Source organism: Oncorhynchus mykiss, chromosome 27 (genome assembly GCF_013265735.2).
Source record: "Oncorhynchus mykiss isolate Arlee chromosome 27, USDA_OmykA_1.1, whole genome shotgun sequence".
In the NCBI taxonomy this organism is placed as follows: Eukaryota; Metazoa; Chordata; class Actinopteri; order Salmoniformes; family Salmonidae; genus Oncorhynchus; species Oncorhynchus mykiss.
Genome location: NC_048591.1, coordinates 36,165,961 through 36,178,034, shown reverse-complemented (window position 1 = coordinate 36,178,034; position 12,074 = coordinate 36,165,961). Strand labels below are relative to the sequence as shown.

The 12,074-nt window shown below is 46.7% G+C and overlaps 1 protein-coding gene across 2 annotated transcripts in view; it reads left to right on the top strand.

Annotated features, from left to right (window-relative positions):
- LOC110507213 (metabotropic glutamate receptor 5-like) overlaps positions 1-12,074 on the top strand; it is a 131,624-nt gene that overhangs the window by 86,326 nt on the left and 33,224 nt on the right. For both annotated transcript variants that reach the window (XM_036965426.1, XM_036965427.1), the window contains exon 7: positions 9,585-9,820. In XM_036965426.1, the coding sequence (XP_036821321.1) occupies positions 9,585-9,820 (236 nt within the window). The remainder of the gene's footprint in view (positions 1-9,584; positions 9,821-12,074) is intronic.

Genomic DNA, 12,074 nt, shown 5'->3' with positions numbered 1-12,074 from the left:
AGCTTAAAGATGAACCTTTTTCCCTTAGTCTCATTCAGAACCCTTCACAGTTCCCTCACCGTGTACTTTGACCCCTCTGCCTGCCTGCCTGCCTGCCTGCCTGCCTGCCTGCCTGCCTGCCTGCCTGCCTGCCTGCATGCCTGCCTGCCTGCCTGGCTGTTAGCTCTGGATCCATTGAGGGGGAGTCTGAAAAGAAAGCCTCCTCATCGATCTCTTCCTCAGACTCACCTTCCTCCTCCTCATCTCCATCTTACATCCTGACCACCTGCCCGTTCTATCTAGTTGGGGCCTCCCTCCCAGCACCAGGCAAAGGTTCCTTAGTCCCTTTAACCACACCAGCCTCTCCCCTCCCACCTCCTTTCTTCTCCCCCTCTTTCCTCTTCCGCATGACACCCTCCTCCATCGACCCTGGTCGCTTGCCCTTCCCCACTATACTCTCCTCATCCACTAGCATAACCTGACTAGACCCAGCCTCATATACACCACCATCCATGACATGACTAAACCCAGTCTCAGCTACACCACCATCCATAACATGACGAGACCCAGCCTCATCTACACCACCATCTATAGCATGACTAGGCCCAGCCTCTGCTGCCAGCAATACATCTCTTGCAAATATTCCACAAGCAATCAGCCTACCAACCAAATTTACTCTTTTCATGAACACAACCACAGCTTTGCTCATTCTGGATGCGGAATGTATAAATTCAGCCTCTCTGTTCACCGACCGCGAGCAGAACCTCCACCTTATTTTCAATCTCAGGAACACACCTGAATCAATGTCGTAATGACAGCGTCTCCTCCGCACTAGACTGCAAAGCCATTGCACACACCACACCGTTCAAAACTAGGAAACTAAATCTCTGTCCTCTTTCTAACGTTGAAAAAAAACAGTGGCTATGCTAAACTAACATTGTGTTAACCCTCCACCATAGAAAATAACAATTTTAAGAAAAGCCAAGAAAAGAATGTAAGAAAATAAAATATGTAAGGACAGAGCCCTCCACACAGTCTCTCAACTAAAAACACTCCCAGCATGCACTGAGAGAGAAAGAGAGAGAGTAAGAATTTAAACCTTTTCAACATTTCTCGTTAGGACCATCATGTAGCTATTTTATTGTGATCCAGTGTCTAATTGATTGGCTGCTGAGTGATTGATGAGGATATTGATGAAGTAATTACATGCATGAATAGCCTGTGTCTGTAGGCTGCTGCTACATGCAGGGCCTAACAGAGAGACATGCATCTCTCAGGGACAAATGCCAGAACCATGACTTAGGATCTGAGCTGGAGGGAGCAAGGGAGGGGTAGAGGGGGAAAGAGAGAGAGAGAAAGACAGAAGGAGCAAGATGGAGGTGGGTGAGAGAGAAGCTGGGTGGGTGAGAGAGAAGCTACAGTGGGAGACAGATGGGGAGAGAGAGAGGGGAGAGAGAGGAATAAATATATAAATTAGTCAAAAGAAGTAGGGTGGGAGAGTGAAAGAAAGAGATTGAGGGTGGGAGAGTGAGAGAGAAGCTACAGAGGGAGACAGATGGGGTGACGGATGAGAGAGAGATAGAGAAAAATAGAGAGAGATGCATACACCTCCTGTCTCCAATCAGGCTGTAGTTTAGAGTAGTTTGGAGTGCAGCAGTTTGAGAAAATGAGTTTTTGTTCTCTGGGGGCTTGGAGAGCCAGGATGGCATGACCGAGTGAGGAGAAAGAGAGAGAGAGAGAGAGAGAGACAGAGAGAGAAAAAGAGAGAGAGAGAACAAAAGAGAGAGAGAGAACAAAAGAGAGAGAGAGAGAACAAAAGAGAGAGAGAGAACAAGAGAGAGAGAGAGAACAAAGGAGAGAGAGAGAGGAAAAGAGAGAGAGAACAAAAGAGAGAGCGAGAGAACAAGAGAGAGAGAGAGAACAAGAGAGAGAGAGGAAAAGAGAGAGAGAACAAGAGAGAGAGAGGAAAAGAGAGAGAGAGAGAACAAGAGAGAGAGAGGAAAAGAGAGAGAGAGAGGAAAAGGGGGAGCATTTCAATCAAAAAAATGTATCTTGTTCATTATTTTCAAATTACAGAATTACAGTTCATCCATGTGTATGTGTGTGTGTGTGTGTGTGTGTGTGTGTGTGTGTGAGTCTATTACGTAGTGTGGAAGATGCCTCCTATTTTCTGTGCAGTGTAGTAGTGTCTGTGCATGAATGTTCTCTAACAAGCTGTACGCTTTGCTATACACACTCACAAATGAGGGACATTACCGTACGACAGACCACGTATTCGCCCTGCACACCCTAATTGACAAACAAACAAACAAAAACAAAGGCAGTCTTCTCATGCTTTGTTGATTTCAAAACAGCTTTTGACTCAATTTGGCATGATGGCCTGCTACACCAATTGTTGTGTTAGAGGGAAAACATACACAGTCTAAAATCCATGTACACAAACAACAAGTGTGCGGTTAAAATTGGCAAAGAAAACACACATTTCTTTCCACAGGGCCGTCGGGTGAGACAGGGATGCAGCTTAAGCCCCAACCTCTTCAACATATACTACTGTTCAAAAGTCACTTAGAAATGTCCTTGTTTTTGAAAGAAAAGCACATTTTTTGTCCATTAAAATAACATCAAATTGATCAGAAATACAGTGTATACATTGTTAATGCTGTAAATTACTATCGTAGCTGGAAGTGGCAGATTTTTTATGGAATATCTACATAGGCGAACAGAGGCCCATTATCAGCAACCATCATTCCCGTGTTCCAATGGCACGTTGTGCTAGCTAATCCAAGTTTATAATTTTAAAAGGCTAATTGATCATTAGAAAACCCTTTTGCAATTACGTTAGCACATCTGAAATCTGTTGTCCTGATAAAAGAAGCAATAAAACTGTCCTTCTTTAGACTAGTTGAGTATCTGGAGCATCAGCATTTGTGGGTTCGATTACAGGCTCAAAATGGCCAGAAACAAATAACTTTCTTCTGAAACTCGTCAGTCTATTCTTGTTCTGAGAAAGGAAGGCTATTCCATGTGAAAAATTGCCAAGAAACTGAAGATCTCATACAACGTTGTGTACTACTCCCTTCAAGGAACAGTGCAAACTGTCTCTAACCAAAATATAACGAGGAGTGGGAGGCCCCGGTGCACAACTGAGCAAGAGGAAAAGTACATTAGAGTGTCTAGTTTGAGAAACAGACGCCTCACAAGTCCTCAACTGGCAGCTTCATTAAATAGTACCCACAAAACACCAGTCTCAACGTCAACAGTGAAGAGGCGACTCCGGGATGCTGGCCTTCTAGGCAGAGTTCCTCTGTCCAGTGTCTGTGTTCTTTTGCCCATCTCAATGATATACATTATATACATGAATGCATGATATACGTGACATACATTATATACATGAATACATGATATACATAAATAAATCATATACATGATATACAGGAATACATGATTAAATAATATTCATGATGTACATGATATACAGGAATGCATGAATAAATTATATACATGATATAAATTATATACATGATATACAGGAATACATAAAATAAAGGAATACATTATATAAATTATATACATGATATACAGGAATACATAAAATAAAGGAATACATGATATAAATTATATACATGATATACAGGAATACATGATATAAATTATATACATGATATACAGGAATACATGATATAAATTATATACATGATATACAGGAATACATGATTAAATAATATTCATGATGTACATGATATACAGGAATGCATGAATAAATTATATACATGATATAAATTATATACATGATATACAGGAATACATAAAATAAAGGAATACATGATATACATTAATACATGATATACATCTACTACTACTCTGTTCATCTGGCGATGTAGAGGTGAATCCAGGCCCTGCAGTGCCTAGCTCCACTCCTATTCCCCAGGCGCTCTCTTTTGACGACTTCTGTAACCGTAATAGCCTTGGTTTCATGCATGTTAACATTAGAAGCCTCCCTAAGTTTGTTCTATTCACTGCTTTAGCACACTCTGCCAACCCGGATGTTCTAGCTGTGTCTGAATCCTGGCTTAGGAAGACCACCAAAAATTCAGACATTTTAATTCCAAACTACAACATTTTCAGACAAGATAGAACTGCCAAAGGGGGCGGTGTTGCAATCTACTGCAAAGATAGCCTGCAGAGTTCTGTCCTACTATCCAGGTCTGTACCCAAACAATTTGAACTTCTACTTTTAAAAATCCACCTCTCTAAAAACAAGTCTCTCACCGTTGCCGCCTGCTATAGACCACCCTTTGCCCCCAGCTGTGCTCTGGACACCATATGTGAACTGATTGCCCCCCATCTATCTTCAGAGCTTGTGCTGCTAGGCGACCTAAATTGGAACATGCTTAACACCCCAGCCATCCTACAATCTAAACTTGATGCCCTCAACCTCACACAAATTATCAATGAACCTACCAGGTACCTCCCCAAAGCCTTAAACACGGGCACCCTCATAGATATCATCCTAACCAACTTGCCCTCTAAATACACCTCTGCTGTTTTCAACCAAGATCTCAGCGATCACTGCCTCATTGCCTGCATCCGTAATGGGTCAGCGGTCAAACGACCTCCACTCATCACTGTAAAACGCTCCCTGAAACACTTCAGCGAGCAGGCCTTTCTAATCGACCTGGCCGGGGTATCCTGGAAGGATATTGATCTCATCCCGTCAGTAGAGGATGCCTGGATATTTTTTAAAAATGCCTTCCTAACCATCTTAAATAAACATGCCCCATTCAAGAAATTTAGAACCAGGAATAGATATAGCCCTTGGTTCTCCCCAGACCTGACTGCCCTTAACCAACAAAAAAACATCCTATGGCGTTCTGCATTAGCATCGAACAGCCCCCGTGATATGTAGCTGTTCAGGGAAGCTAGAAACCATTATACACAGGCAGTTAGAAAAGCCAAGGCTAGCTTTTTCAAGCAGAAATTTGCTTCCTGCAACACTAACTCAAAAAAGTTCTGGGACACTGTAAAGTCCATGGAGAATAATAACCCCTCCTCCCAGCTGCCCACTGCACTGAAGATAGGAAACACTGTCACCACTGATAAATCCACCATAATTGAGAATTTCAATAAGCATTTTTCTACAGCTGGCCATGCTTTCCACCTGGCTACTCCTACCCCGGTCAACAGCACTGCACCGCCCACAACAACTCGCCCAAGCCTTCCCCATTTCTCCTTCTCCCAAATCTGCTCAGCTGATGTTCTGAATGAGCTGCAAAATCTGGACCCCTACAAATCAGCCGGGCTAGAACATCTGGACCCTTTCTTTCTAAAATTATCTGCCAAAATTGTTGCCACCCCTATTACTAGCCTGTTCAACCTCTCTTTCGTGTCGTCTGAGATTCCCAAAGATTGGAAAGCAGCTGCGGTCATCCCCCTCTTCAAAGGGGGTGACACTCTTGACCCAAACTGCTACAGACCTATATCTATCCTACCATGCCTTTCTAAGGTCTTTGAAAGCCAAGTCAACAAACAGATTACCGACCATTTCGAATCTCACCATACCTTCTCTGCTATGCAATCTGGTTTCAGAGCTGGTCATGGGTGCACCTCAGCCACACTCAAGGTCCTAAATGATATCTTAACCGCCATCGATAAGAAACATTACTGTGCAGCCGTATTCATTGATCTGGCCAAGGCTTTCGACTCTGTCAATCACCACATCCTCATCGGCAGACTCAACAGCCTTGGTTTCTCAAATGATTGCCTCGCCTGGTTCACCAACTACTTCTCTGATAGAGTTCAGTGTGTCAAATCGGAGGGTCTGCTGTCTTCTCTGCCTTCTTTGGATACTGTGTTAACAACCCTCCAGGCAAGCTTCAATGCCATACAACTCTCCTTCCGTGGCCTCCAATTGCTCTTAAATACAAGTAAAACTAAATGCATGCTCTTCAACCGATCGCTACCTGTACCTACCCGCCTGTCCAACATTACTACTCTGGACGGCTCCGACTTAGAATACGTGGACAACTACAAATACTTAGGTGTCTGGTTAGACTGTAAACTCTCCTTCCAGACCCATATCAAACATCTCCAATCCAAAGTTAAATCTAGAATTGGCTTCCTATTTCGCAACAAAGCATCCTTCACTCATGCTGCCAAACATACCCTTGTAAAACTGACCATCCTACCAATCCTCGACTTTGGCGATGTCATTTACAAAATAGCCTCCAATACCCTACTCAACAAATTGGATGCAGTCTATCACAGTGCAATCCGTTTTGTCACCAAAGCCCCATATACTACCCACCATTGCGACCTGTACACTCTCGTTGGCTGGCCCTCGCTTCATACTCGTCGCCAAACTCACTGGCTCCATGTCATCTACAAGACCCTGCTAGGTAAAGTCCCCCCTTATCTCAGCTCGCTGGTCACCATTGCATCTCCCACCTGTAGCACACGCTCCAGCAGGTATATCTCTCTAGTCACCCCCAAAACCAATTCTTTCTTTGGCCGCCTCTCCTTCCAGTTCTCTGCTGCCAATGACTGGAACGAACTACAAAAATCTCTGAAACTGGAAACACTTATCTCCCTCACTAGCTTTAAGCACCAACTGTCAGAGCAGCTCACAGATTACTGTACCTGTACATAGCCCACCTATAATTTAGCCCAAACAACCACCTCTTTCCCTACTGTATTTAATTTATTTATTTATTTTGCTCCTTTGCACCCCCATTATTTTTATTTCTACTTTGCACATTCTCCCATTGCAAATCTACCATTCCAGTGTTTTACTTGCTATATTGTATCTACTTTGCCACCATGGCCTTTTTGCCTTTACCTCCCTTATCTCACCTCATTTGCTCACATGGTATATAGACTTGTTTATACTGTATTATTGACTGTATGTTTGTTTTACTCCATGTGTAACTCTGTGTCGTTGTATGTGTCGAACTGCTTTGCTTTATCTTGGCCAGGTCGCAATTGTAAATGAGAACTTGTTCTCACCTTGCCTACCTGGTTAAATAAAGGTGTTCTCAACTGGCCTACCTGGTTAAATAAAGGTGTTCTCAACTGGCCTACCTGGTTAAATAAAGGTGTTCTCAACTTGCCTACCTGGTTAAATAAAGGTGTTCTCAACTGGCCTACCTGGTTAAATAAAGGTGTTCTCAACTGGCCTACCTGGTTAAATAAAGGTGTTCTCAACTTGCCTACCTGGTTAAATAAAGGTGAATTAAAATAAAAAAATACATTAATACATGATATACATGATATCATGGATACATGCTTCACTTCAACTAGCCTTCCAAATGGTCCTGTGATATCTGATATCTTCCTTCCTTCCGTCCGTCTGCCTGCCCCCCCCCCCCCCCTCTCTGTGTGTATGCATCTCTATGTTTTATATGCATTATGTTTGTGTGTGTTTTGCCAGATTAGATGAAAATGGAATTTCACTCATAATTTAAAATAACACCTCTCTTTTTCTCTCTGTCTCTCTCTCCATCTCTCTCCATGTCTCTATTCTCTGTGTGTGTCCTTGAGGTGAGAGTAGCAGAGTTTGGTCAGTCTGATAGAAATGTTTTCATTATTTATGGCGTGAGTGTGTTATCCCTTCTCACCTCTCTACAGTGAGATGTAATTTAACACAATAAGAAGCTCTCCAGCTGGCCTACACACACGCACACGAACAGACGCACATGCACGCACGCACGCACACACACACACACACACACACACACACACACACACACACACACACACACACACACACACACACACACACACTGACACACACACACACACACACACACACACACACTGACACACACACACACACACACACACACACACACACTGACACACACACACACACACACACACACACACACACACACACACACACACACACACACACACACACACACACATATACACACATATACACACATACAAACACACACACTGTGAGCCGCCACTGTGAAGGCTTCATACATAGGGAATGTGTAATAGCATTGGATTTGTGTGTTTTTTCCCTCCTTTCTGTGTGAGAGGCGGAACTGGTGTGTGTGAGCTACAGAGAAGGTGAGGGAGAAACACAAACAGTGTTTCTGCTGATGAATAGTGTAGTTACCCTTGGTTACCCCTCCTGCCTCCTCCACCGCCTCTTCTGCTTCTCATAATTACAGTTCAGGACCAGGGTTTCTGCCTGACACAAAAGGAGAGCAAATGATTTGAAATGCAAACCCCTAAAAAAAGTTGTCACTCTCCAATTTCTTTGGGCCTTGTGCCAAAGACGTCAACCAGTGGACACCTTGGGCCTTGTGCCAAAGACGTCAACCAGTGGACACCTTGGGCCTTGTGCCAACGACGTCAACCAGTGGACACCTTGGGCCTTGTGCCAAAGACGTCAACCAGTGGACACCTTGGGCCTTGTGCCAAAGACGTCAACCAGTGGACACCTTGGGCCTTGTGCCAAAGACGTCAACCAGTGGACACCTTGGGCCTTGTGCCAACGACGTCAACCAGTGGACACCTTGGGCCTTGTGCCAACGACGTCAACCAGTGGACACCTTGGGCCTTGTGCCAAAGACGTCAACCAGTGGACACCTTGGGCCTTGTGCCAAAGACGTCAACCAGTGGACACCTTGGGCCTTGTGACAACGACGTCAACCAGTGGACACCTTGGGCCTTGTGCCAAAGACGTCAACCAGTGGACACCTTGGGCCTTGTTCCAAAGACGTCAACCAGTGGACACCTTGGGCCTTGTGCCAACGACGTCAACCAGTGGACACCTTGGGCCTTGTGCCAAAGACGTCAGCCAGTGGACACCTTGGGCCTTGTGCCAACGACGTCAACCAGTGGACACCTTGGGCCTTGTGCCAACGACGTCAACCAGTGGACACCTTGGGCCTTGTGCCAACGACGTCAACCAGTGGACACCTTGGGCCTTGTGCCAAAGACGTTAACCAGTGGACACCTTGGGCCTTGTGCCAAAGACGTCAACCAGTGGACACCTTGGGCCTTGTGCCAACGACGTCAACCAGTGGACACCTTGGGGCTTGTGCCAAAGACGTCAACCAGTGGACACCTTGGGCCTTGTGCCAAAGATGTCAACCAGTGGACACCTTGGGGCTTGTGCCAACGACGTCAACCAGTGGACACCTTGGGCCTTGTGCCAACGACGTCAACCAGTGGACACCTTGGGCCTTGTGCCAAAGACATCAACCAGTGGACACCTTGGGCCTTGTGTATAGAACAGACACGTCAACCAGTGGACACCTTGGGCCTTCTGTATAGAACAGACACGTCAACCAGTGGACACCTTGGGGCTTGTATATAGAACAGACACGTCAACCAGTGGACACCTTGGGGCTTGTATATAGAACAGACACGTCAACCAGTGGACACCTTGGGCCTTGTGTATAGAACAGACACGTCAACCAGTGGACACCTTGGGGCTTGTGTATAGAACAGACACGTCACTTCCAGAACCTAAGACCAACCTTCTTGTTTTCCTGTGACTTCACTATGTTTCTAACGTTCCTTTTAAATCCCTTCAACGTTGATTCATGGTTCCTAACTTCTATGTCCCTTCTGTCCCACTGTCCCAGTGATGGCTGGGCGGACCGGTACGATGTGACAGATGGGTACGTGCGCGAGGCGGCGGGGGGAATCACCATCAAACTGCAGTCAGCTGATGTGAAGTGGTTTGATGAGTACTACCTGAAGCTGCGGCCGGACAACAACCTGAGAAACCCCTGGTTTCCTGAGTTCTGGCAACATCGCTTCCACTGTAAGCTGAAGGGACACCCACAGGAGAGCCTCAAGTACAACCGCACCTGCAGCAGTGAGTATACACACATTTATGTATAAGCAGGCACACACGCAGACAAGCATACACACGCATGCAGGCATGCACACTGTTCTGGAAACCAGGTGTGTTTGTGGGCATCAATGATGACGTCAAAGGATGTATGAAGTAGCTCTCAGATCTGACCAGTCCATTCAACACATCTGGACAAGGAGGCTCTTTCATTAAGCCTGTCGCAACATTCACTCCTCTGTTCATTCAAAAATATGCATATTCAGCAGGGCACTGTGTGTGTGTGTGTGTGTGTCTCTCTCCCCCCCCCCTTTCTCTCTTGTCTCTCTCTTTCTCTCTCCCCCTCTCTCTCTTTCTCTCTCTCTCTTTTCTCTCTTCCTTCTCTCTCTCCCCTCTCTCTTTCTCTCTCCCTCTCTCTCTCCCCCTCTCTCTATCTCTCCTTCTCTCTCTTTTTGTCTCTCTCTCTCTCTCTCTCACTGTCTCTCTCTCTCTCCCCTTCATCTCTCTTCACCCCCCTCTCTCTTCCCCCTCTCTCTCTCCCCCCTCTCTCTCTCTCTCTCTCTCCCCTCCATCTCTCTCCCCCTCTCTCTCTTCCCTCTGTCTCTCCCTCTCTCTCTCCTCTCTCTCTCTCTCTCTCTCTCTCTCTCTCTCTCTCCCCCCTCTCTCTCTCTCTCTCTCTCTCCCCTCTCTCCCCTCTCTCTCTCTCCCCCCTCTCTCCCCTCTCTCTCTCTCTCCACTATCTCTCTCTCCTCTCTCTCTCACTCCCCTCTCTCTCGCTCTCCCCCCTCTCTCTCTTCCCCCTCTCTCTCTCTCCTCTCTCTCTCTCCCCTCTCTCCCCTCTCTCTCCCCTCTCTCTCTCTCTCTCCCCTCTCTCCCCTCTCTCTTCCCCCCTCTCTCTCTCCCCTCTCTCTCTCTCTCTCTCTCTCCCCTCTCTCCCCTCTCTCTTCCCCCCCTCTCTCTCTCCCCTCTCTCCCCTCTCTCTTCCCCCCCCTCTCTCTTCCCCCCTCTCTCTCTCCCCTCTCTCTCTCTCTCTCTCTCTCCCCTCTCTCCCCTCTCTCTTCCCCCCCTCTCTCTCTCCCCTCTCTCTCTCTCCCCTCTCTCTCTTCCCCCCCCTCTCTCTCCCTCCCCTCTCTCTCCCTCCCCTCTCTCTCCTCTCTCCCCTCTCTCTCTCTCTCCCCATCTGTCTTTCTCACCATTCATATGCAAAACTGCCGGTGTGTTTGATTTCTTCAAAAGGACTCATGTATTCTAATGAAAATGAACTGAACAAGATGAGACAGAAGCCCTGTTTATACCTGGACCTGACACCTCCGGAAGTAGTCGATGATGCATCTTATATGGATATCCTTGAAGTGTAACAAAATCCGGACAACGAAAGCATATACATTTGGCCAACGTCCCAACATCTCAACAAAAAAATCCCACCGGCCAGTTGAATTAAGATATATTTTTATGTTTTGTCTGTACTTTAAAAGGTTCCCAGAATGTTTCATTATGTTGTGGGAACAGTCTGGTGGGAACATTGTGGGGACATCACAAAAGATATGTTCCCAAAACACAAAAACTGTGCGGATGATTATTCGAGACAAATCTCAGGTCATCTCGATCGGGTGACAACAACCACATGTTAATGCAAGGTGTAACCACGGCTAGAGAGGAGAGGTGTGGGAGGAGACGAGTACAGAGGGAAGAGAGGGAAGAGAGGGTGTTTGAAGTTCATAAAGCAGGTTGAGTTTCATGAAGGCAAAACTGGTTGTTAGATACAGGTTGTTCTAATTGGTCTCTTTTTTTCTCCCTCCCTACATCCCCTCCCTCCCTCCCTCCATCCTTATCCCCCTCCCCCCTACCTCACTCCATCCTTATCCCCCTCCCCCCTCCCTCCCTTCATCCTTATCCCCCTCCCCCTACCTCCCTCCATCCTTATCCCCCTCCCCCCTACCTACCTCCCTCCATCCTTATCCCCCTCCCCCCTACCTCCCTCCATCCTTATCCCCCTCCCTCCCTCCATCATTATCCCCCTCCCCCCTACCTCCCTCCATCCTTATCCCCCTCCCTCCCTCCATCCTTATCCCCCTCCCCCCTACCTCCCTCCATCCTTATCCCCCTCCCTCCCTCCATCCTTATCCCCCTCCCCCCTACCTCCCTCCATCCTTATCCCCCTCCCTCCACCCCTCCCCCAACCTTATCCCCCTCCCCCCTCCCTCCCTCCATCCTTATCCCTCTCCCTCCCTCCATCCTTATCCCCCTCCCTCCACCCCTCCCCCAACCTTATCCCCCT